This window comes from Scomber scombrus, chromosome 13, assembly GCF_963691925.1.
Source record: "Scomber scombrus chromosome 13, fScoSco1.1, whole genome shotgun sequence".
NCBI lineage: Eukaryota > Metazoa > Chordata > Actinopteri > Scombriformes > Scombridae > Scomber > Scomber scombrus.
In genome coordinates, this window is record NC_084982.1 from 14,696,653 (window position 1) to 14,720,321 (window position 23,669).

The 23,669-nt window shown below is 40.8% G+C and overlaps 2 protein-coding genes across 6 annotated transcripts in view; both read left to right on the forward strand.

Moving 5' to 3' along the window:
* The window catches only part of LOC133993287 (plakophilin-4-like), an 83,813-nt gene extending 63,964 nt beyond the window's left edge, over positions 1-19,849 (forward strand). For all 4 annotated transcript variants that reach the window (XM_062432197.1, XM_062432200.1, XM_062432199.1 and 1 more), the window contains 13 exons: positions 794-926; positions 2,713-2,926; positions 9,039-9,222; positions 10,256-10,373; positions 11,891-12,082; positions 12,318-12,491; positions 12,771-12,921; positions 13,848-14,040; positions 14,475-14,559; positions 15,165-15,282; positions 15,389-15,529; positions 16,295-16,359; positions 18,743-19,849. In XM_062432197.1, the coding sequence (XP_062288181.1) occupies positions 794-926; positions 2,713-2,926; positions 9,039-9,222; positions 10,256-10,373; positions 11,891-12,082; positions 12,318-12,491; positions 12,771-12,921; positions 13,848-14,040; positions 14,475-14,559; positions 15,165-15,282; positions 15,389-15,529; positions 16,295-16,359; positions 18,743-18,988 (2,014 nt within the window). In that variant the 3' untranslated portion in view covers positions 18,989-19,849. The remainder of the gene's footprint in view (positions 1-793; positions 927-2,712; positions 2,927-9,038; positions 9,223-10,255; positions 10,374-11,890; positions 12,083-12,317; positions 12,492-12,770; positions 12,922-13,847; positions 14,041-14,474; positions 14,560-15,164; positions 15,283-15,388; positions 15,530-16,294; positions 16,360-18,742) is intronic.
* Positions 19,850-20,772: 923 nt separating this feature from the next.
* On the forward strand, positions 20,773-23,669 carry dap1b (death associated protein 1b). 2 transcript variants are annotated; one of them, XM_062431795.1, is made up of 4 exons: positions 20,773-20,900; positions 22,323-22,419; positions 22,986-23,052; positions 23,160-23,669. In XM_062431795.1, exons 1-4 carry the CDS (start codon positions 20,831-20,833, stop codon positions 23,274-23,276), a joined length of 351 nt encoding a protein of 116 aa, XP_062287779.1. In that variant the 5' UTR covers positions 20,773-20,830; the 3' UTR covers positions 23,277-23,669. The 2 variants fall into 2 exon arrangements, with proteins under 2 accessions (XP_062287779.1, XP_062287780.1); XM_062431796.1 differs by having other exon boundaries at positions 20,783-20,900; positions 22,989-23,052.

Genomic DNA, 23,669 nt, shown 5'->3' on the forward strand with positions numbered 1-23,669 from the left:
GCTCTTGTAGTACAGACGTGTGTAAGCGTAGAGAGAGCATGGACCTCTGTGTTAAACCCCTGACCTTGCACATTGGGGGCTTTGTTTGCACCCATGTATGTTGCTGTAGTGCAGCTACTTGAAGTGAGTGTAACAGGGGTAACATCATGGCCCAAGTCCATTCAGGAAGTGTGTGAGGGTAAATATTCCCCTATAATATTTGTTTAACAGGATCCCTGTCCAGGGAAATGCACAAGTATGATTTCATCTCATCTTTGGCTTTGTGCTTTGGTACAATCCAGGCTGCAAATCATTTACATTCAGCAAGGCTACAACTACAACTCAAACCCAAATAATCTAACTGCTACTCTGTTTCACTTTCAGTTTGTTTTGTTTTTTTACAAATAGGAAAAGAAACTTACAGAAGTAAAATACCATTAAATATACAGCAGAGCTTTTATTATTAACTTTGGAGTGTTAAAATTGCCCCCAAGTGTATTTCAAGAACAGTCTAGGAGATGCATTCCTCTCTTCTGTGAAGAAAATGGGGAAAAAAAGTTTTACCTTTCTTTAATGTACTGCATATAGAAATGTGATAAGCCAAGTGTGACCAAAGTGGGTTGTCATATAGAGCCAGATGTGAATGTAATTTCCTGGGCTTATCGGAATGCCCCGAGGTGCTGGAGTATTAATTTTGACAGAAACTGTACTTGAGGTTTTTAAAGGGACACACTTTGTTCTTGTGTCTGTTGTCATGCTGATACTTTTGTGTCCCCCCCCCCCCCCCCCCCCCCCCCCCCAACTGTGTTTCTAGGGAGTTTGCGTGGCGTGACCCAGAGCTAACAGAGGTGATTCACATGCTGCAGCACCACTTCCCCTCAGTGCAGGCCAATGCAGCCGCCTACCTGCAGCACCTGTGCTTTGGTGATAACAGAGTGAAAGCTGAGGTAGGCATTGTACCACTCCTGTATGCTCCTGTGTGTCTTGGTCAATAACTATACCCATCCATTGTAACATCTGATAATTATTACACATTATACACACTTGTAGTGTATTTTATAAGTGCCAAATTTGGGTCATATTTGTGTAGCTCCGACTATTGGTTCTATTGGTTATTTGCTGACATCTCAAAATGTGGTGACACAGCTAAAAATATGTCTAACAGGGAAACAAATATCTTACTTAAGACTCCTTTTACACTGTATGATTTTGGACTGTTGCAGACAAAAGTTGACAATTGTGAGGGAAATGTGGTAAAATTTCTGGTTGGCAGTGCAAAATACTGGTCCTAGATCGCACTGTGAGACACATCAAATGATGGATTTGGAGCCTTGACAACCAAAGATAGCCTGCAGCAAAATCTGAAATTTAAGAACAATTTTTAATAAAATGACAAGCTACATGTACAAACAAACCAATCAGAATACTAAATAAAATTATACAGAATACACTGGCTAGCGTGACATTTTGTAAATGCAGTTGTTTTAATAAAGTTTAGGGGGAAAACACAATTTTTCTCCTTAATATGTCCGTAGTACACTAAAACCAAAACAGTGGAGGTGTAACAAAAACAGTTTGTGTGACTTTGCTCAGATGAATATATTACAGTCTTACAAAGATTGTGACCAAGATGTTACTAAACCCGTCTAGCACTGTGAGACCCAAACTACCAGTGTTCAGATAATCATCTAACCTTTCAGAATGATGTCCTGGTTCAACTTGGATCCTCTGTACTTGCTGTTGTTGTTGATGCTCACAGTTTTCCTGAACAATGAGACAGTAGTAACGACATTATGAGCCTGCTCACTTTTAGTTTAGCCTCTAAATGAAGTGTTTTCTAATCTGACCAAATTGTTGTCTTGTTTACAACCTGACCAACACGGCCTATTTTTAGCTACAACTCAGCATGCAGCTGATCATCTGTGAAGCCAGTTCCAGGGTGTGTGCATGTGTTTACATTTTTCAGCCAAACCCTGATCTACCATCAACTCTTCAGTCATTCTGTAGATTTTCTCTGGATTTTCACAGTTTAACAGGGAACTTGAAGATGGTGTCAGTATAAGTTGGTGGAGGGAAAAAAAAAGCGGGTCATCACACCCAGGCAGGGGCTTCACAACCCTCGTAGAGATTAAATTCACTAATGTACACTCAAAGACACATTCACATTAACTAGTAATGCCATTAGGCAAAAAAGTCAAACCTGTAGAAAACAGCAAAAAAACTAAACAGACATAAAATCATCTGTCGTTACAGCCTTTTTTTCCCCCCTCAAACATTAAAGGTCAAGTTTGTCTATTTTTGCTTTAATACATTTTGGTGAAAAATTGTATGCTTTGACAGTAAGGCACAGGAAGAGGATTAAGACATCGGATATGAGTAGATATGAAGAATGTATTTTTTATGCTCAGATGCCAAAAGTCAGACCACACGATGAAAAGCCGGAAGCTTACTTTGATATCTTGGCACGCTTCATTCTTCACCCCAGATGAAAATGTAAATGTAGTCTTTCCATCTCCTGTGGTTAAGGCTGTTTCTGTGGTCATGGATTAGCATTACTTCTCTAAATAATGTGTATGTCATATGAATACATTCCTTGTGTGTAGATTCTCTTGTCACATGAATACATGCATGATATTGCTCTCTTTAGTATATAAACTGAAAAGATGCTGCAAGCGGTCCACTTTTCTTACCTGATAATGGTGTGTCATGGATCTCGTTCACCCCTCTTCTTAGGTGTGTCGAGTTGGTGGGATCAAACACCTGGTGGACCTACTTGACCACAAGGTCCTTGAGGTCCAGAAGAACTCTTGTGGAGCTCTGAGGAACCTTGTGTATGGTAAAGCGATGGATGAAAATAAGACCGCTGTAAAGAATGCAGGAGGCATCCCAGCTCTGCTCCGCCTGCTGAGGAAGACTGTAGATGCAGAGGTGCGGGAGCTTGTCACAGGTAAGTCAACATGTGACGGCACTGTATTAGCCATGTAGTGAATTCTAAGCTTGATAGCGTTTTTCCTCCCACATCTTTGAGAATATGTGCATGCAGTATACATACTGCTTCTTTATCTCTTCACCCCACTATGTGACAGGACAGAAACATCACACAGCTTGGGCAGAACCTGCTGAATTATTTACCTGACGAACCTGTGGGTGTTTTGGAGAGATAGTTTCAGTACTGCGTTGATTAGGTTGCTTATGAGTCTTGATATGGTCTCTAAAGTGTTTGATGTGTGTAATTGTTATCTGAGGCTTCTTAACCATACAATATTGCTCCTATAGATAATGTGTGAATTAATATACTCTGACTAAACAATTGCACTGCTTACTGGGGTATATTTTAAGATTAGGATTGTCGCAGTCACTAAGTCATAGAGGCTTTTCCTTAAGTTGCTGCCCCTGTTTTCACTGCTGCAGAAGATATATGCAAAGAAGTAAAAACCCCATTTTCACAGGACTCATATTCTTTTGTTAAATAGGCTGCACAATTTTCATTCTCTGTCTGAAAACAACTGTCCTTGACAGTCAGCTTGTCAGTCTCCTCCTTTCTATATTTGTGTGAAGCTCACTTGTATTTGTGTGTTGTCTGAGCTCTGCAAACAGATTATAAATCTGTGTTGTTTAGGATCAGGGTGGAGCACTACAGAAATAAGCAAGCCAAGACATTTGGCTCCCAGGTGGCTGAGTCAGCTGTTTGCGCTCCGCTTCAGCCCCCGCTCGAACGTGGTTTCGGGTTCCAGTCCAGTGGTCCCCCGAAGGAAAACAATACAGCTGTAGCATGAACACAACACTGTGTAGCATTTGTGTATTATTTGGAAAAGAGATTGTCTTCAGTTTCCTGTTTTAATTAAGTGTCTGCTTACTTAGCTTAACACACGCCCAAGGAGAAAATAATCAACTTTGTAAGAGCACAGAAACATAATTTGTCTCCGCTCATACTTCTGCTTGTGTTGAAGCAGAATTACACACGTGTTCATAACTGAAAACAAACTGAAATGTTTTTCTTCGCTCCGTTCATTTAAATTTCAGAAAGCTGCACAGACATCTGTTGACCAATCAGAGTCAGCAGCTTTAATGTGTGCTCTGTTGAAGTTTTTCCCTTTCATCCACTAGCCAGTGAGCCTGCTGTGTGTAATTGGTAGTGCAGGCCCCAGTATGGGGAGCAATTAGAATAGGTCAGCAGTGCTGCATCACCTCTAGTTAATTACGGCTGATGAGAACAATCCACATAAAGAGCTTTCAGCTAGATGACAAGGTCATCCTACACCAAAGCACTAAGTGGGGCAGACAGAAATCATTGGCTAGTACTTCACTAACAGCTCCCTTCTATGTGTAAACCATTGTTTGGGCAACATTTACAATTGGAATCATTCAATAATTTGAATCATTCAAAGGTAAAGACACCAGCATGTTGTCAGAACTTAACGAGAGACGTTTTGGGGACGCATTGTGCCAGTGGCTCCTTGTCAATTCCTCTGGGAGGTCCAGGTGTCGGCTATGCTTCATTAGGGCTAGCTGTAAGAACAGGCCATGCCCTGCTCCAGGTCAGGGGTCATGTCATCGGGGCACAGAATGCAATCTCAGCCCCCTCTACCTGCCTTGTTTTCCAGCAGCTGTTGTGGTTAAAGCTCTGTCCTCAAACAGCCCCTCAGATCAAAAGACCAGGCCTCACAGCACTGTCATTAGCCCTAATGGCTGTGATACCTGAATCTGGCACATGCACACACACACACACACACACACACACACACACACACAAACAAAAGCACAGTTTTGTTGCCCTGTGTTAGAGATTACACCCCTTCTCTTATCTTGGCTTTGCTTTAGCAAACTCAACTACATGTTTAATCACAGTTTCCTTGTGTTTGAGTTTTGAGTGTTTTGGTGTGTGTGTGTTGCTCTTTCACAACTGAATGTATTTAAAGGTAACTCTTACAGGGTAAGATGTGTAAAGAGTCACCTATTGACACATGATCACCACCAAAAAAATCTATTCTCTATATCTTGATGCTTTAGGTGATAAGAATACAAACCCTGTGTCTCCAGTTGTATGTAATCATAGTCTTCCTCATGTATTATTATTAACAGTAACTGCACTGTAGTCACACTGTAGCCTGTGTCGTCTGGAGTGGATGAGTTGCAGTGAATCTGAGCGGACTATAAACTATTGGCTAAAATGGCAACCACACAAGATTAAAACCTCTTCATACAACTCTAAACCTGCAGACCTAAAGAATACAACTCAGTGCCATATAAAATATAAACACTGAATGAAGATTATATATTTTCACACCATCCTGTCATTGTGTTTTCTTTTATTCTGCTCCAGTCCTATTCTTCAAATATATAAATCTTTATCTTTTTAACTGTCTTTACTTTTTTCAATTTGTCACACGATTTTGCGAAATACATTTAACTACTTCCATTCTAAACAAAGATTAACAGAATGGCATCAACACACATTCACCCAGTTGGCAAGTCTTAGCACTGATTGCTGTGTTTGTTTTGTCTGATATTAGAGAGTGGAGATTTTTCATTTGATCAAATGAAAAATGAGAAACTTAATTTGATCCAAAAATAAATACTCTTCTAGCTGTGGGCAGCTATATACACTGACTTTGACTGAGAAATGAGAAACACACACTAACCTCAAAAGTACATACCGAGCTGCCTGTCTGAGGTTTAGTCGATGCAGCATTGACAGGTTTCCAGTTCAGCCCCAAAAAATGTATAGGTTAATGAATCGGGCAGTTTTTTAATGATCAGCAGTTTTGCATAGATACTGCACCTGGCAAAACTGATGACATGCCAATATTATGGTTTAAGGATTTAAAGATTGTCATTCACTTTTTTAAATGATTAATTTAATCTCTGTGCACCTTGAGAGGAGATACTTCAAGGAATGCATGGGGTAACTGTTAATGGAGCTTCATCAAAAAATAAAAAAAAACTGCACTTTTAAACAGAAATCGAAATGTGATTTAGATAGGTTTGTAGTTGTAGGATATAGGAGACTGGACAGATTGGAACAAGTTGCCAATCTGTCAATGAGTTATTGGACTAAATGCAGAGACTAGATATTGTCTAGACCTATTTGGTATCTGGATCATTGTAAATACACAGGTTTACTATATTTTCATCAGATTTCTTTGAAACAATTATCACCATGTATAGTATGTTGTACTTGTCAGCTTGATTCATCCATATGCCAAAGCATAATTAAAATGAGTGTTTGAGTGAAAAATACAGGAAAATAAATAGAACATTTAATTTGGAACTGATAAATGTTTGTAAGCGCTGCGCTAATTGCGACTGTGCTTGTTGTTTACCAATACGCTGCAACATAATTAACGTAGTACCCTGACAAACGCACCTGACCTCAATGAGCTAGCGCCACCTAAACCCATCCTTAACACTCAAGTGTAAGCAAGACGCTCGCTATATTCTAAACGCTTGAGGATCCGTCTTGTGTAATTGTAATTCACCTATCAGCTCAATGCCAGTGTGAGTTTGAGCAGCCTCTTTGAGCTTGCTGCTGGCATGTAAAGTTTTGCTTGGCTTTGCTTTACACTGGCATTGTCAGCCCACTGTTTTGATTATGGCAGAAGAAAAGAGAAGATGAATAACAAGGATAAATTGTACTAAATGGATGATATTATTGATTTTCTGCATGCAAAGTGTGGTGACTGGTTGCTGATAAGGGTAATCTGTACCAGGCACAATGCAGACACAGTGGGCATCATTCAGTTGCACTCGGTGAAGGCTCAATGGTGCTGCACAACTGACTACTGACTAGGTGTATCAGAAAACTCAGACTACACTCATACAAATTGATTCCCTTCTGTCCAGTTAGTGCCTGCTCAGTGATCTTTTGACATTCACCCTCTCTGTTTTTGCATCAACGCCTCTGAATCTGCTGCAGCCAGACTACCTCAAGCCAAGAGAAACATCCATCCAGTATTCAGTTCAGTTAGTTTTTGGATCAGTGGTTCAGCAGCTGTTTCAGACATCCTTTAGCTTCATCTTTTTTTTATTTTTCATCCTCACTCTATTGCACCCGTAACTTTGACTCTAAATCTTTATAGACTATTGGCCTTGGTGTCATAACATAGTTTAACTTGGGTCAGTGTTTCCAGACCAGGTCAAGGCACCTGAGAACATGCCGCTGGGCAGAGAACAAAGTTGAGAGCTCTGTTTATACACACACACACACACACACACACACACATCAGCTTTATCTGACTGTCAGATATGATGTATGGGTATTGCTGCTGGTGTTGCGCCACTGACAGCGTTGTCAGTCATACCTCGGTGAATTTGCCTGTTGATTTCTCAGGCATGCCACCTCCTCCACAGGACAAGTCTGAAATCCTGCGGAGAATGTTCATTCCTACAAATTGACATTTAAGTGGGTTTGGATGAATGCGTAGGTAGGGGAGTGGATTGTGAAATTAAAAGGACCCGGAAAGCTGGTCAACAGGCGTGAGAATTTATGTGTTATCTCTGCATTAGAGGTGCTATTTCAGGGCAATCTTTGTGTGTCTGAGTATCCCGTGAGAAAGACAAACACAGAACAAGGAGCAGCTCTCAATCACCACAGATGCATTTGATTGAAATGTATTCCACTGCCTGAGTATAGCCCATCTGATGGTACAGTTTCAGCATGCTGCCCCTCACACACATACTGCTGATAAGAAGCACAAGCTGCATTTTAAGTTTTGAGAGCCAAGTATCACTTGATTGTCAGGTTTGTTTTGATATTGAAAATTAAAATGAAATATTGAACGTTTTTCGGCTCATACTTAAGGATTTAATGGGTTTTAAAGCACTGCGATGTAGTTTTAATAAAAATAACGGTAAGTGAAATGAGAAGAAGAGGCACTGCTTGGCAGACATTGTCTTTTATGGGTTGTCTCTTGCCAGAAGTGTTTCTGAATGGGGCTCCTGCGGCCATATTATACACTGTTATCATCTCCACTGGTTCAATTAAAGAGAGGTGGGGCGAGATCGACGTGTTGTGAGGACAAAACAGTCAGGTTGAGAAAGTAGAAGTCAGTAAAGCTAGTCATTATTTTTGACCTCTCTCAATGAGGTGTCCTTGTTTACGAGCCACATATACAAACACAGAGTTCAGCATAATGACTTGCCCTGATCTGTTGGTCATGTACTTTGTTCTGCATTTTGAAACCAACATTAGCGACTTGTAGAGCAAAAATCAACAGCAACATTTTACACAAGCATTATGCATCATGCAGTCATGCAGCAGTAACACTTGGACCACTAACACACATGCATACTGTACATATATGTTGCAGGTTTGTTGTGTTAACATTCTTGAGTATCAGCCTCGTGTGTAGCCCTGCGTCTTTACAGTATATTCCCACTCGTGCAGCATTAGCCTCCTTCAAGGTTAGTGGTGCCCTGCAGGAGTCAGCCTGTGCTTTAGTATAAGCCTAGTTGCAAGAGCCATCTAATTAGAAGAACATGCTACATACAGGCTAATCCTTGACAGATGCAGCATCAAAGGCTGCTAGGACTGTGCATGATTATCAGTGGTTACCAAAAGTATATTTTGAATTGAGTGAAATGATAGCATAATTTCTGGAGACGGTACATTATTTATATTTCATTTCATACGATTGAGCCAATGCCATATGGTTCCCTGTCCCGTCCTCCTTTTTTTCATTTCAGGCAAATAATCTTCAGCCTAAGGATATTCTGCTGAGAGGAAATTTGATGTGAATATCTGATGTCTTCATGCTAGAGCTGTGGTTTTGTGTCTGTAAAGGAGTATTTTCACTTTGAGGTCTCTCTCTCTCTCTCTCTTTCTCTCTCTCTCTCTCTCTCTCTCTCTCTGAGCCTCTTATAATGTGGCAGCATGTCTTCCTCATCATGGCTAAGTGTGTGTGTGTGTGTGTTATTTGTTTGTGGACACATCCTCACACATTGAGCTATTAATAGCCCAGGTTGTTGTTAGAACCTCTGTTGGGTTACCCTAACTGCACATGACAAGTGACATAACTGGAGGCTTGCGTGCCTGTTACTTAATGACCATGTCTTCATAGGGGTGCTGTGGAACCTGTCGTCATGTGACGCCGTCAAGATGACAATCATTCGGGACGCCTTAACGACTCTGACCAACACTGTGATCATCCCACACTCTGGATGGAGCAGCTCCACCTTCGATGACGACCACAAGCTGAAGTTCCACTCGTCACTGGTGCTGAGGAACACCACAGGTTGTCTGAGGTAACCACCTGATGCACACATTTGGCACTAGCACCCCACTGTGGACTAGTTACGCTATTACATCTAGTGTGGAATGACTTTATACCCCGGTTCCCTGAAAATAGCTATGATGATGTTGTATTTGACAATTCTGGAGCAAACCAAAACATTAAAACAATAAATCTTCTGTAAGTTGTCTTTATAGACCGACAAGGTGTCACATTTGCTCACGTGATGTGTGTATTTTGTCACAAAGGGCTTTAATGTACTAATATTTAATATTGAATAGTCATGTTTTAGTGAAATAGCTAGAATTTGACCTTTGTTTCAAATCCTCATCCTCATTTCATAGCCTATTACACTCAAAAATCATCAATGATAATATTTCCAGCTTCTCTCCTGGGGCTTTTTCCTTTGAAAACATTGTGCTGCATGTGGAGCTCAACCTTTAATTGGTGGCAACCAGTTGGTGTGTGTGTGTGTGTGTGTGTGTGTGTGTGTGTGTGTGTGTGTGTGTGTGTGTGTGTGTGTGTGTGTGTGTGTGTGTGTGTGTGTGTGTGTGTGTGTGTGTGTGTGTGTGTGTGTGTGTGTGTGTGTGTGTGTGTGTGTGTGTGTGTGTGTGTGTGTGTACATAGTTAGTTCTTTATTTACTCAGCAAAGTAGCAACGTGCCATAACGATTTCAATCAGATGAGACACACACACTTCATACATTATTGATAGTGTATTGGGATGGTAAAACCCACATTACACATTCAAATGGAACACACACACAGCTGTCATTTTGTGTATTTGCATATGCTCATTTGTTTGTTGAGCAAAGCCCCAAATCAAAGGCCTAATTTGTGTGTGTGTGTGTTTGTGTGTGTGTGTGTGTGTGTGTGTGTGTGTGTGTGTGTGTGTGTGTGTGTGTGTGTGTGTGTGTGTGTGTGTGTGTGTGTGTGTGTGTGTGTGTGTGTGTGTGTGTGTGTGTGTGTGTGTGTGTGTGTGTGTGTGTGTGTGTGTGTGTGTGTGTGTGTGTGTGTGTGTGTGTGTGTGTGTGTTCTTTTTAAAAGGAACCTGAGTTCAGCTGGAGAGGAGGCCAGAAAACAGATGCGCACTTGTGAGGGCCTGGTTGATTCACTACTCTACGTCATCAAAGCCTGTGTAAACACTTCTGACTTCGACAGCAAGGTATGGACAAAGACACACACAAACACACACACACAAACACACACACGCAAACACACACTAGCTACATTAACTAAGAGGGAAAACATGCTGGCACATGATAAGAGGCTCTGGGGGAAATCCTACTCACCCTGCTTGAATCATTTTATTTCCTGTGTCTACTCGACCCTCCGAGCAGCCAGCAGCAACTATTTCATATGCCTCGTCACCTAAAGCAAAACCCATAACACACAATGGTTGACATTCAAATTCCGATAGACTGGCTCACTGACCCAGAATACAGCATATTAGGAACTGTGCCATTATTATAAGGAGGGGGAGGGTTATGTGTTTATTCTTTTAACTGAAGGAAGGGCAGTCTAACATATTTTGAAGAGCAGGCTGAGGGTCTTTTACCTTTTTCTCATCCCAAATTTAGTTTATTTATTTCACCTTTGTGAGAGTTATTGTAAAAAATCAGGCTTGTGAAACACAGTACATGTGGATGGTTGTAGTTATTATTGATTGAATGTCAGCAAAGCACGTTGTTTTTCACTCACCTACAGCGGTTCCTTTACCTTCACTTTATACTGCATCACAGCAGAAAACACATCTACAGTAAAGCTATATGTGTCATAAAAAATGTAATACAAGATTAGTTTCACGTGTTGTAAGTAATAATTTAATTTAAATGAAACATGTTGACTGCTGTTGTTTACAGTTTGGATCATTAATTTGCAAGTCATTAATGCACATGTGTTTTCTTCAGTCTAGGAGAACTAAACACTCAGACTTCATTATTTGTTCTTCCACAGTAAACTCAAAGTTGATTTAACACCTCACCTTGTCGGTCTTCAGCTGTCCACAAAACAAGAGCTGGTGCCTGTTTATTTAGCAGCTATTCAAAACAGGAGCATCAGGATTATTTTAACCAGATTGTTATATTTGACCATAGATACATCTTATATCTTATATTATTTTAAGATTTTGGGGGCATTGTTTCATTTCTACGTCAAAACAAAAATATGAGGAGTTGGAGAGGTTCTTGCTTATTTATCAAATGAAATTAAAAGATTCAGCCTCCCTCCACACATCTGTAATTTGTCATCTACATGTGGTACCAGTAGAAATGAAATCAGATCTCCCTGACATACAGCTGTGCACTGTAAGACAACATAGAAAGTCAAGTGGCTCGTGTATAATGTTGAGACTGCATCCCCTGGGAACTGGGCCCTTTAATTTTATCAAAAATATGTGCTCATTGACATTCTGTGAAGCAAAGCCTGCACAGAACTCAAACAGCGTGGAATTAAATCCATTTGCTTTGGTATAAATATTCTTTTCAGCAGGAGACCCTTGGGTTCCATATCTAATTGATTTGTAACACAGCGAAAAAGCGGGTCTGTGTGCCACACATTGGCTGTAGATACTGTAGCGTGCCGCACAGAGTTTATTGTATTGTAGCTTTTGTCATGGTGATTTTAGAAAGCCGCTGCTATAACCACCCAACCAAGCCCCTGTCTCATTCTGCCTGCCATCAGATTGTGGAGAACTGTATTTGCACTCTAAGGAACCTGTCGTATCGTCTGGAGCTGGAGCTGCCGCCATCCCGACTGGTGGGGGGGCAGGAGCTTGACGGCCTACTGGGTAGCGAGTCGCCCAGTAAAGAGGTGGATTCCAGCTGCTGGGGCAGGAAGAAAAAGAAGAAAAAAAAGAGCTTGCAAGAAGACACAGTGAGTGTTTTTTTTAAATAGAAGATGAGAGCAGTAGACGGAAATCAGCAAGCAGGTTGAATTGTCCATATTTATGAAGCAATTATCATAAACCTAAAAGGAATTTCAATGTTAATGGACTGAAAAGATGTTTTTGTAACCCACACAAACCAAGTCATCTTTCTTAAAAGATCCAACAAAAAGTCTGCATAAAGGTTTGTAGCAGTCTGACTAAACTCAGTGATTGTTTGTTCAGTGGGACGGAGTGGGACCAATCCCTGGCTTCTCCAAGTCTCCCAAAGGGGCAGAGATGCTGTGGCACCCTGCAGTGGTAAAGCCTTACTTGACACTGCTGGCTGAGAGCTCAAATCCCGCCACTCTGGAGGGCGCCGCCGGGTCCCTTCAGAACCTGTCAGCTGGTAACTGGAAGGTACAATATGGATATCTTTACATCCATGCACACACAGAAACACACACACTTTCTCTTTTGTCTTTATATAAACTATTACATGCGATATCCTCAGAGAAAAAGCATCCATTCAAGTGGTTAAAAAGGATTTAACAGCTCACATCCTCTGTGTCAGTGAAGCTGACTTCAAGTTTACACTTGACACACACACACTAAAATGTGCACCTGAAGACCATTTTCCTGCTTGGCATCTAGGACCTTTTTGAAGTTTTAATGTGTTTTGTGTGTGTTTGTGGACAGTTTGCAGCTTATATTCGTGCAGCGGTGCGTAAGGAGAAAGGCCTGCCCATCCTAGTGGAGCTGTTGCGGATGGATAACGACCGGGTGGTGTGTTCAGTTGCCACAGCACTGCGAAACATGGCACTGGATGTCAGGAACAAGGAGCTCATAGGTAAGGAATCATACTGTGAAATGTTTGTGATGTTTCTGCTGGGCTGAGCAGCACGATACACAAATACAGAGATATATTGATGTGCATTACAAATGATTTAGCTGCTAAGTAATGATGCATATAGGATTTATAGAGAGATATAAAAGATAATTGAGAAATTGGTACAGCCAGACATATAGTGTGGTGGACATTTCACAAAATAATTATATGTACATTTAACATAACTTTCAAGCGGCTTCATGTTTTTCATGATGTTCCTTCTGACAACATCAACATTGTTAAACCATGTGTTTTGAAATAACTTCTCTTAATTAAATGCAGAAACAAAGCCAATGCATTTTGTAACCACTTTAATTGCTAGATATTATTTTTCACTTCATCACACTCCAGCTCTTTCTGTGCTGTGAAACTGTCGCGTTTAATGAAAAACAAGTTTTTATGTGCTCTCGATGTGGAATTAATGAGGAGTTACAGTTCCAGCAAGCCAGGGGTGACATCTGTAGGCAGAGGGGGAAGGCGTTACAGTGTTGGTTTAAGGTGCTTTTGGATGTGTGTGTATTTATGAGTTTTGGCTGCATGTATTCAGGTCCCTCAGTTGGGTAGCTCTGCAGAAGGGGAGATAGGGGAAACAATCCTTTTTTTACACCTGGATGTGCACGCGCAGGTGCCCTTGTGATGATAACGCAATGTCATTTAGGAAAACTGCCTACCTCGCTGCAGTCTTAAGCAAAAAAAATATTACCATTTATGATGAGGCAAATACTTTAGCTTGGTCACTGTGGCAGGCATCTACTGTAACACATTAAAATGCATTGAATGTAGTACGTGTGTATAATCTTTCTATGCATTCGCCTCCCTATACCCACAAACCTGCTGTATGTCATATTTTAGTAGCTGCATGTCTCATTCTCCCTCCTCCCTCTCAGGGAAGTATGCGATGAGGGACCTGGTCAACCGTCTCCCCGGGGGAAACACCACTCTGCTGTCAGACGAGACCGTGGCAGCCATCTGTTGTACCCTGCACGAGGTCACCAGCAAAAACATGGAGAACGCTAAGGCCTTGGCCGACACGGGCGGCATCGAGAAGCTGGTCAACATCACCAAGGGCAGAGGAGACAGGTGTGCTACAGCAACACCTAATTGTCCCAATGCTTTTAGTGAGGGTGTCGAGTTCACACTGATACAAACCTGGCGCCCGAACATGAGCACACGCTCAAGCGAACTGCTAGAACAGCCATCAGACATATGTGGCTGATGGCCACTGGAAAGTGGGAGTTCTACACAAACACACACACACACACACACACAGACACACATATTTAAATGCTCAGAGAAGGAGAAGCTGTAGCCACAGGGAAGGTGGTTTTGTGTGCATTGAGGTTACCGGTCCCAGTGGAATGATGGAAAAGCAGCTATTTCTAGCCTGCCATATATTCAGTTTTGCCCCAGGTTAAAACACAGTCTCCCTTCAATCATACTGTCCAGTAATACTTACAATGTAATTTACAATGAGGTTAGGGTAATTCATGTTTATATGTTTGTCTGTTTTCCAGGTACTCTATGAAGGTGGTTAAGGCAGCTGCTCAGGTGCTGAACACACTGTGGCAGTATCGGGATCTGCGTACCATTTATAAGAAGGTAAGGCTTTTAAGGCTTGAATGACTTCTCTGCAATAAAACACACAAAATCATTTTTCTCACCAAATGGATTTCTTGCCACAAATTAAATTTGATTTTAACCACTGACTTGCAGGAATTTGATTATGGAACACTAAATTACAGTCTGTGTCATGTTTAATGACATTATTGGTAAGACATTAATCAGCCCTTATTACAGTAAAAGTTGCATGTCAGTCTACAATGCACATGACATTTAAAGAAACATAGAAGAGGTCAAACAAAACATTTATGAAAATTTTGTAAGACTGTGTAAATGAGACTGTAAATGACTTGTTAATGTAAGTAATAGTAGTACATGTGTGTAAGATGTTTGGATTTGATCTGAAAAGAAAGATATTTCATACAAATGCCAAAGATTCTGAAGTTTAAATATGGCTTTATACTACTTTTTTTCACAAAACCTGTAAACAGACTATGATGTGTAATATCAGTAGATTTCAGCTTTAAATAAATTGGTAATTGTGCCTTTTCAAGAATCTGGGCTTACTGTGAACCACACAGCCCACGTGGTGCAGTACAGGAATTTTTCAATCATATTTCAAATATTTCTGTGTTTCATAACAGGATGGATGGAACCAAAACCATTTCCTCACTCCAGTGTCAACACTTGAACGGGACAGGTTCAAGTCCCAGCCCACCCTCCCCACCAGCACCATTCGAGTGTCCCCAGTCAACCACCCTGGTAGGTTCAGCTAGCTACTGACCTCAATGCACAAAAATAGCTACCGCCAATGAAACAGGAAAACCTTTGGAATTTAATGTCAAAATGTGTTTTTCTCTCTTCACAGCTGCCAGTGCCACGTCGTCTCCTGCAATGCTGGGAATCAAAGAGCATAGAGACACTATCAGAGATTATCAGAGAGCACAGTCAACTATGCAATTTTATAATTACCATGGGGACAACAGTATTCATAAAAACCAGTATACAGGTACTGAAACAATGCACACATCTGAAAGCCATTGAATGTTGCATAACACAGCTCTTTAAAATCTTAATTGAAATCATATCCCTGCACCAGACTGCAGTCACATGTTACCCTCTGGCTGTCTCTGTGTAGGGAACTATCTATTTTATCGCTCATAATGCTCCAAGCAGATTCCATGGTCAGTCTGCTCTCTGCCAAGACAGTCCTCTCTTATCATCACCACCAACGTCTGCCAGCTCTGAGACAGACAGTCAGTTTAGTGCAGAGCTCTTCAGAGCTGTTTTGTGATGGAGATGGCCTACACAGCAGTAAAGGGGACTGGGTAGCCAGTGCTGGACATTACAATGGCGCCATTGTTAGGGGGCCCAAGTCGCAGCATTCAGACAGGGGCAGTGAGTGGGTACCCAGACACACTACAACCAGACAAGCGCTCTCGCCAGCCTACGCTGGTTGGCAGGAGAGTGGGGAGGGCAGAGTAAACAAAATGAGCTGCAGCCTCAACAGTCCATGCACTACATAGCGAAGTGGAAATTGAGTTTCTGGATTCCACCGGTTGGATAAAGAGCCAACAAAAATACCCATCCCATGGGCTATGTAAACAACAGAACAGCAGTGGCCAACTCTATTATTTGGTGTTATTTCTCAGCCCAGTACAGCATAGAACTTCTTGATCCTGCTCTGTCTAAATACAGACATTTGCCCTATGGGGATGTGCATAGTTTTTCACTGATATGAAATGCATCAAGTTTTTTAAAACTTTTTTTCCAGGGTCTGGAAAGCCTTCTCCGTATTACTACCCATCGCCCACAAGAGAAGAGCCCAGAAGAACACAGGTAAATTTAATTAATCTGAATAAATGTTTGGTGCTACTTAACACGTTCTGCATGCTCACCTGCGCTTGTTGTGCGTGCTCTGATTCAACCTAGCAAAAACATATTTTAAGAACACAATTAAACTCAGTATTAACTGTTTAGTTTGCGTCTATTCATAAAATGTTGTAGTAGTTTAGAACTGCCATGGACAATGACTGACAACAGACAACATAACATAGTAGAATCACATTACAACAAATAGAAGTACACATTCAGAGCGTGTGGCATTGAGGTGGAAATGCACAGGGTGACATGAAGATGCACTTTTTACTGTAATTATGTAGGTATGATTACTGTGATTCATTCAGGTGTTGGTAGAAAAGTCTTGTTTGTGGAGGTTTATGTGGATTAAAACCAAAAAGGTCTGGGTCAAGTGCTGTAACTAACGATTATTGTCATTAATGTAGGAAATTGAAAGTATCGCTCACAATTTTCCAGCAGCCAAGGAGATGTCGTCAAATGACAACACCCAAAAAATGCCTCAAATATATTCAGTTTACAGTGACTTCACAGAAAGAAAAGCAGAACATTCTCACACTGGAGATGAGAATATTTGTCATTTTTTTTAAATAAATGACTTAAATGATTATTTCAATAAATGATCACACTTGTCATTAATTAGATTAATGACAATCGACAAATCCATTTCTTAACTCATTATATCAAGCTTACTTGACACCATTGCCCCTAAGAAATAAACTCTGGGTGTGAACCCAATCTTGGAAATCAGTGTTTTATTCCAGGAAGTGTTTGATAGTGTTGGTACAAGGTGCTTGTTTGAGAACCCTCCACTGTGCCGTATCCACCTGGCGAGGACGACCAACTGTTCCACCTCACTTGACTAATACAAAGAGACTGACACGTATTCCACGGTGGATAAAAGGCGACGCTGGGGACGACCCAGCACATCAGCTATTGTCTGAGCAAGAGTGAATGTGACTGCTGGGATTGGGATGGTCTGGGTGTGTCTCAGGCACCTGTCACTGTGGGACACGTCCATGCGTGCCCATTCAGACAACAGGCACAGTGAGAAGGAGGGAGGAAATCGGAGACTTTTCCTGTGGCCTTTATCCCATCACATTTAGACCAGTTAATGTGTGAAGACAGTCATTACCCCATTTCTACCATTTACCTTGAAGCTGTTTTCTGTCGCATTAGTGGTGAGAGATGTGTGGGGTGGAAGGTTGTTAATGTGGTTGAAAAATGTCCATTCAGACAAAAGTGCATTTTGCTGAAACTGCTGAGACGTTAGTATTTGTTGATACATTTTATTACCATCAAGTGGAAGACTGGTTTGAGGTATTGTGCTTTTTTGTGTTTTTGACAGTGATGGAAGAGGTATTCACTTAAAGGAATAGTTTGACTTTTTGGGAAATAGGTTTATTCTCTCTCTTGCCGAGAAATAGATGAGATCGATATCAACACTGTGTGAGGTTTCCTGGCAACCAGGGGACTCTGCAGGAAGAAACAGTCTCACGCATAACCCACCGCAAAACTGTCATTTTACACTTTGGTTTTTGTATGGATTAATCATTAAAGATTTAACAAGTTAATTAGTGAGTTTTAGATGTGCTGGTAGGCGTATATGTTACTTTGGGAGGGGGTCATAATGCTAAGCTAACTGGCCTGGTTGTGACTTCACATTCATCATCCAGGCATGACAGTGGTATCAAGCTTCTCATCTAACTCTTGGAAAGAAAGCAAATGAGCCTATTTACCAAATGTCAAACTATACTTAAAGTATCAATACCACAACAGGAGAAAACTCCATTACTGCTAAAATTCCTGCATTTGAAAAATTTAGTTTCAAGTACTTGTTATGAAGAAAATATTAATAATATATGGAATTAAAGGATCATTAACACTGATGATGCATTGGCATGTAAGCACCAATTTTTAATTACTTTATATACTGGCATGTAACAATGCAGCATAAAAGCATATCACATGTGTTAAATGAATACGAGAATCTGCAAAGTAAGAGATAAATAAACCTGTCAAATCAAAATAATGGAGAAAACATGATATTTCCCCCAGAAACCCCCTCCAGGCATGCTTTAAGAAATGTGAATAATTTAAGCTTTGAATAATAATTGTGGCCAGTGTGGTTTTTCTACACAAATATAAAAATAGCTTTCTAGTGTCAAATTCTGCACATATACATCCTTCTGCACTGGGCAGCTCAAACATCTAACAGTAATAACAATGAACAAAACACATTTTTGAGTGGAGGAGGACTTTAATACAGTACTTGAGTAAATCTTAGTGACTCTCTGCTGCTGGTTCTTTATCACATTCCAGTGAAACCAGTTAATCACAGCCTTCTTGCATCTTTTCCTTGCAGCCTATGTATTATACAGACGATCCTGGCCGGAGGAACTACGATACATACAGAATGTACCTGCAGCATCCACACGGCTACGACGACCCCTACCTGGAGGAAGTCATCACCTACCCGCCCACAGTCGACTACAGCTCCCAGCCTCACGGACTGAAATCCGCCACCAACTATGTGGACTTTTACGCTAGCACACGGAGGCCTTCTTACAGGGCAGAGCAGTACCCTGGCTCTCCTGACTCCTGGGTATAGGTCTGGAAATGCTCCTGTGTTTCAGTTAATAACCTCTTTTCATCCCCGATACTCATTTCAGGGCTTTGAATTGGGGGTGGGGAAGCAGGGTATTGTCTTCACCCTGCAGCAGAAGTGAGGAACCGGGGAACACACAAGGACCGACAAACGTTTTCATGAACTTGGCTTTATAAGTGTGTTTGTTTAAAAGTGGATGTGTTTGTACGGAGGGGAGTTCAACTGAGCGATAGCAGATGGAAAGGATGGGAATGTGTGCCAAAGAAAGAAATCAAGGAATGTTTTTTTTTAATTATTTTTTATTCAGTTGAGGAAGATGGAAATCATGCTGGGGAGGGGGTGGGGGGTCTGCTGAGAGAAACCGGACATTATCGTGAGAGAGAGAGACGTGCGTCCTGCTCTGTCTAGATGTTAGTTTTATTTTCTTTATAAAACTCTTAGCTGTGATAGCATGGTGAAGGTGTGAGTCATGTGAGAGAGGGTCTGCGATAAAGAGTCAAGATGGGGAATGTGTATGTGCTAAAGCCAAAATGGATCATGAACTCATATCTGTAAAACAAAACAAAAAATACAAATAAAAAAATACTAGTAAACTAATGATGTTAGATTGTACAGAGGGATGGAATTGTATCTGTACTTAATGTCGAAGCTGTGTAATGCCATGGAGTCTTGTACATTTCTTTCATTTTATTGTAAATAGAGAAAAAAAAAACATGTTACCTGGTTTACACTCATCCGCACTGGTTAGAAAAGAAACTTGTGCCATGTTAAAACTCTATAGATATATAAATATGAAGAAATTATGTGGGAAAAAGATGGCATCATAAAACAACCATGCTCAAATAATAAAAAGGTGAGTTTTGTTTTTTAAACTGATAGTGTAATTGCGTCTTTTCACAGGTAGAGTGCACACACACATCTCTTCCTCTCCTTTGTTTGCTGCCATCTTCTACGCACACAAACAGAAATAAGTGGAGAGATCCAAGTGAGAAATCAAACTCTGCATTTATTCACCCTAACCCTGTGGGGGGGGGGGGTTGTTTCATTACATTGTATTTACTCAGGTACATGAAGAGATGCAGGCCAGCTTTGAACCAGTTGACCTGTGTTTCATAAACTGCACAGCTGAGGAGCCTGAAGCAGAACATTGAATCCTTATCAACAATAATCTGTCACCTCCATGTGGAGATGAGAAAAGACATTTTTGAAGAAGATAACCTCAATTAAAAAATGCTTTTCAAATATAAATAGTGAATATGAACTAAACACTTGTCCTTAATGGTTAAGATTTCATGTCAACAATTTTGTCTACCGGGTCCTCATAAACCAGTACCTCTGCAGTGTGTGAAGGCTTTTCAGACAAGTTCAAGGCTGTGTTTGCATTTTCATAAAATGAAAGAAAAATGCCTTTCACTTCTCCAAACTACATCTCAATAAGGCGTGTTTCACTGCAGCCACTTTGACTAGTCAGCTAGAAAAGCACAGGTGTTACTAATAACATTAACATGGCTGTCTGTCGGGCCGTGAGTCAAACCTTGAACACTTATTAAAACTCGATCTGTCGCTATATGAATGTTTTTAAATAAGACACAATTCTGAAAGAGATTAACAGAGATACGTAAATATAGAAAAATAATCAATAATCAATCCAGGGCGGTTTCTAGTTTCACTTCATCTGTAAACGCTGACTGAGCATCAGTCAACCCCTCAGAGAGAGGCGTTTCTCTGGCTGCGAGCTTCCTGTTGCCACACAGGACGTCATCTCTGTTTGAGCATAAAAACAACGGAGTGGGCGTAGAGAGGAGTTTGTTGCTTTCTGTGCGTTTTTCTTTGCAAACTTTAAACATGGTGCAGCAACTGTCCAAACCAGGAGCGATGGAGACTCCTCTGCTGAAAGCTGGTCACCGTCCTGCAGGTAAACAGTTGTTTGAACCTTTTATAGTTGCTCTTTAACTTTTTTTCTTCTTTTTACTACTTTCAGTCGGACGCTGTTGTTTTCACTGCTCGACCCAGCCGAGCTATGGGTGACGCTCCACTCCTCCTTTCTTTTTTTTTCAAGTTTGGTTTAATATTAAACTGCTAAATCAGATGGTCGTTTGCTATAATTGGTGTGATAATCGCACACATCTGGGTTTTTGCAGCACCGATTCATTCACATGTAGTTCCCCCCCCCCTGTTTTCAAGCAGGCCTCTGGTGAAAGTAACACTGTGTTCCCACAAACAGACTCAGCACAGAGCCTCAATTGAATGCATGCGTGATGCGTTATACTTATATATATCTCTGCTTTAGTCATGCTGCTTTTATGTTTTTGATTTTGCACATTACTGATGCGGAGTTAAAATGATATTCGAGGAAAAGTCCAATTATTTCCAGCTTTTAGTTTTTGTTACATTATCCTTTTGGTGTTTACTTCAACTTTGTCACATTTTGCGTAAAACATATTTAATTACAAGGATCACCTCCTGGAGTCCTCAAGAATAAACGACTGTAAGAAACAATCCATCATTACTTATTTCTGCTCAAAATATTATTAGTTAGGCAATAAATGTCACGCCAGAAACCCTTTAGGGAAGTTACTATTCGTTTGCATTTTGTGTAAAATGAATATACAAATTTCAGCTTTTATCCCAAGTATTTTCTTTCCACAAAGCCTTCAAACTGACTGACAGTGTCCCTACCCCCCTGAAAGTGTGTGGTACTTTAAATTAGGACATCCTGCAAATATGAAATCAATACATAGTTCCATCCATTGAAACTGCAGAGGCAGAAATGGGTGCTTTTTAACTGGGGTCCCCTATGACTGCAATATATTGATATTTTTATGAAGTACTGATGAAAACAGAAAATAATGTTATGGAATCATAAGGAACAAACTGATTAGCAAAGTCATTAATAATGTGAATGATAGAATACAGCACCTGTGAAATATGACAAAAAGTAAACTGGGGTATGTGGGTAAACAAGTCAGTAGGATCTATTTTTTATAAAGGTTAATGGGGGGGACTGTTGAAGGTCTAATTAGCAATTTATCTCATGCTGTAATGTGTAAAATATTTTAGATTGTGTGGTTCCCAACCATTTGGGCTTGCGACCCCTTAAAATATAGCAAACTTCCCTTATGACTCCTCCATAGCAGACTATGTATGGCCTTAGTGTGGATGTCACTGAACATTTAAGTGAGGAGTATTTTATAGGTTTGCAGAGTGTGTTTGGGATCCCCTGCACAGTGTAATCTTTCCAAATCTGAAAAAAATACAGGTTCACACTACTTAATCCAGCAGATATTTCTATTTTCCCATGTAACATAAATAAAGTTTTTATTCTGTGGGTCAACAGTGAAGGCTGGAGGTAAACGGGTGGCCAAAAAAAGCTTGGAAGAGACTGGCAACCATGGGACTACAGAGAAGGAGACAAAGAAGTCTGATAAACTGAGGTAGGCTCACAGACAACAGGGGTCACAGACAACAGGGGTCACCAACCCCATTCCTGCAGAAGCTACTGCCCTGCATGTTTTAGGTATCTCCCCACTCTAACACACCTGATTCTAATTATTTAACTCATCAAGTGGCTGAAGCCTGTCGAAGGGCTTGATAACAAGTTAATTAGAATCAGATGTGTTAGAGTGGGGAGTCAGTAGCTCTCCAGGAGCAGGGTTGGTGATCACTGCCCTACAACCTAATAGATGTTTTTCACAGCAGATATTTTGACTTGTCTTGACAGGCAATGCACATGTGGATCTCATTACATTAACAAGGACTTGGTTCCATTAAAGTGTCTGATGAACCATTATGTATACCAATGTCAGCAATTCAGTATTGTTAATGTTAATTGCACCTGTTCTTTTTCTGCTATGGCATGTCAAAGAATCACATATTAACATGTCTTTAAAGGGTATTTTGGATGGATTACTTTGAAATATATGTTCAAACATGTGATTTTTGAATGTCCTGCATCACGATGACCATGTTTATTATTCAATTTGACTAAATCTTGCATCAGCAGGTCCGTTGCCACCTCCAACAGGATGCAACAAGTTGGTGTACTTCTGGCAGGAACTCTCGACAAGGTAAACAAATGCTCCCCTTTGGCAACAGAGCAAACCTGATTCATTACAATGCCTCTTTGGCCACAGGGACTTTTGGATAATAAAATCCTGTCTGTAATCTTCCACAGCTGAGCCATGACTTTCCAGAGACCCCAGCAAGTGTGAGGCACAGCAAGGTGCTCCCCGTGGTGGAGAAGCACCACTCGCCCCGTTCGTTCTTCATCCAGCAGCCGAGGAAGTGTTGAACGACATGTTGAAGAAACGCCCTGAAGGGATCCTCGTTAAGTCAACTGTGAAAGACAAACATGAAGCGTTAGACACGTGAGGGGGCTGACAGGTTGTCTGTGAAGTGTCAGTGATGTCAGACATTTTAAAGAGAAACATTAGCTTTTTTCTGCCTGTGCTTGTTTGTGAGGATACTATAAACCAGTCTTTCCTTGTGTTAAGAAATAAATGCTGTAGTTGTATTTACCAGCTGATGAAAAACACATGGTATTTGGGTAGACGTATGTTTAAAGTGAGAGTTTGGGGGTTGTAAGGTGAGAGACTTTTGTGTCTTTGTTTTTTCAGTCAAACCTCACTATGTATTGCTTGGCACTTACTAGATTTAATAAAAAATATATTGCATGGCACCACTA

Bases quoted from the DNA above. Each gene is read 5' to 3' on its own strand.
- dap1b (XM_062431795.1), top strand. From the start codon at position 20,831: ATGGTGCAGCAACTGTCCAAACCAGGAGCGATGGAGACTCCTCTGCTG. The intron at 20,901-22,322 runs GTAAACAGTTGT...GTGGGTCAACAG, and splicing joins AGCTGGTCACCGTCCTGCAG to TGAAGGCTGGAGGTAAACGG. The intron at 22,420-22,985 runs GTAGGCTCACAG...ATCTTGCATCAG, and splicing joins AAGAAGTCTGATAAACTGAG to CAGGTCCGTTGCCACCTCCA.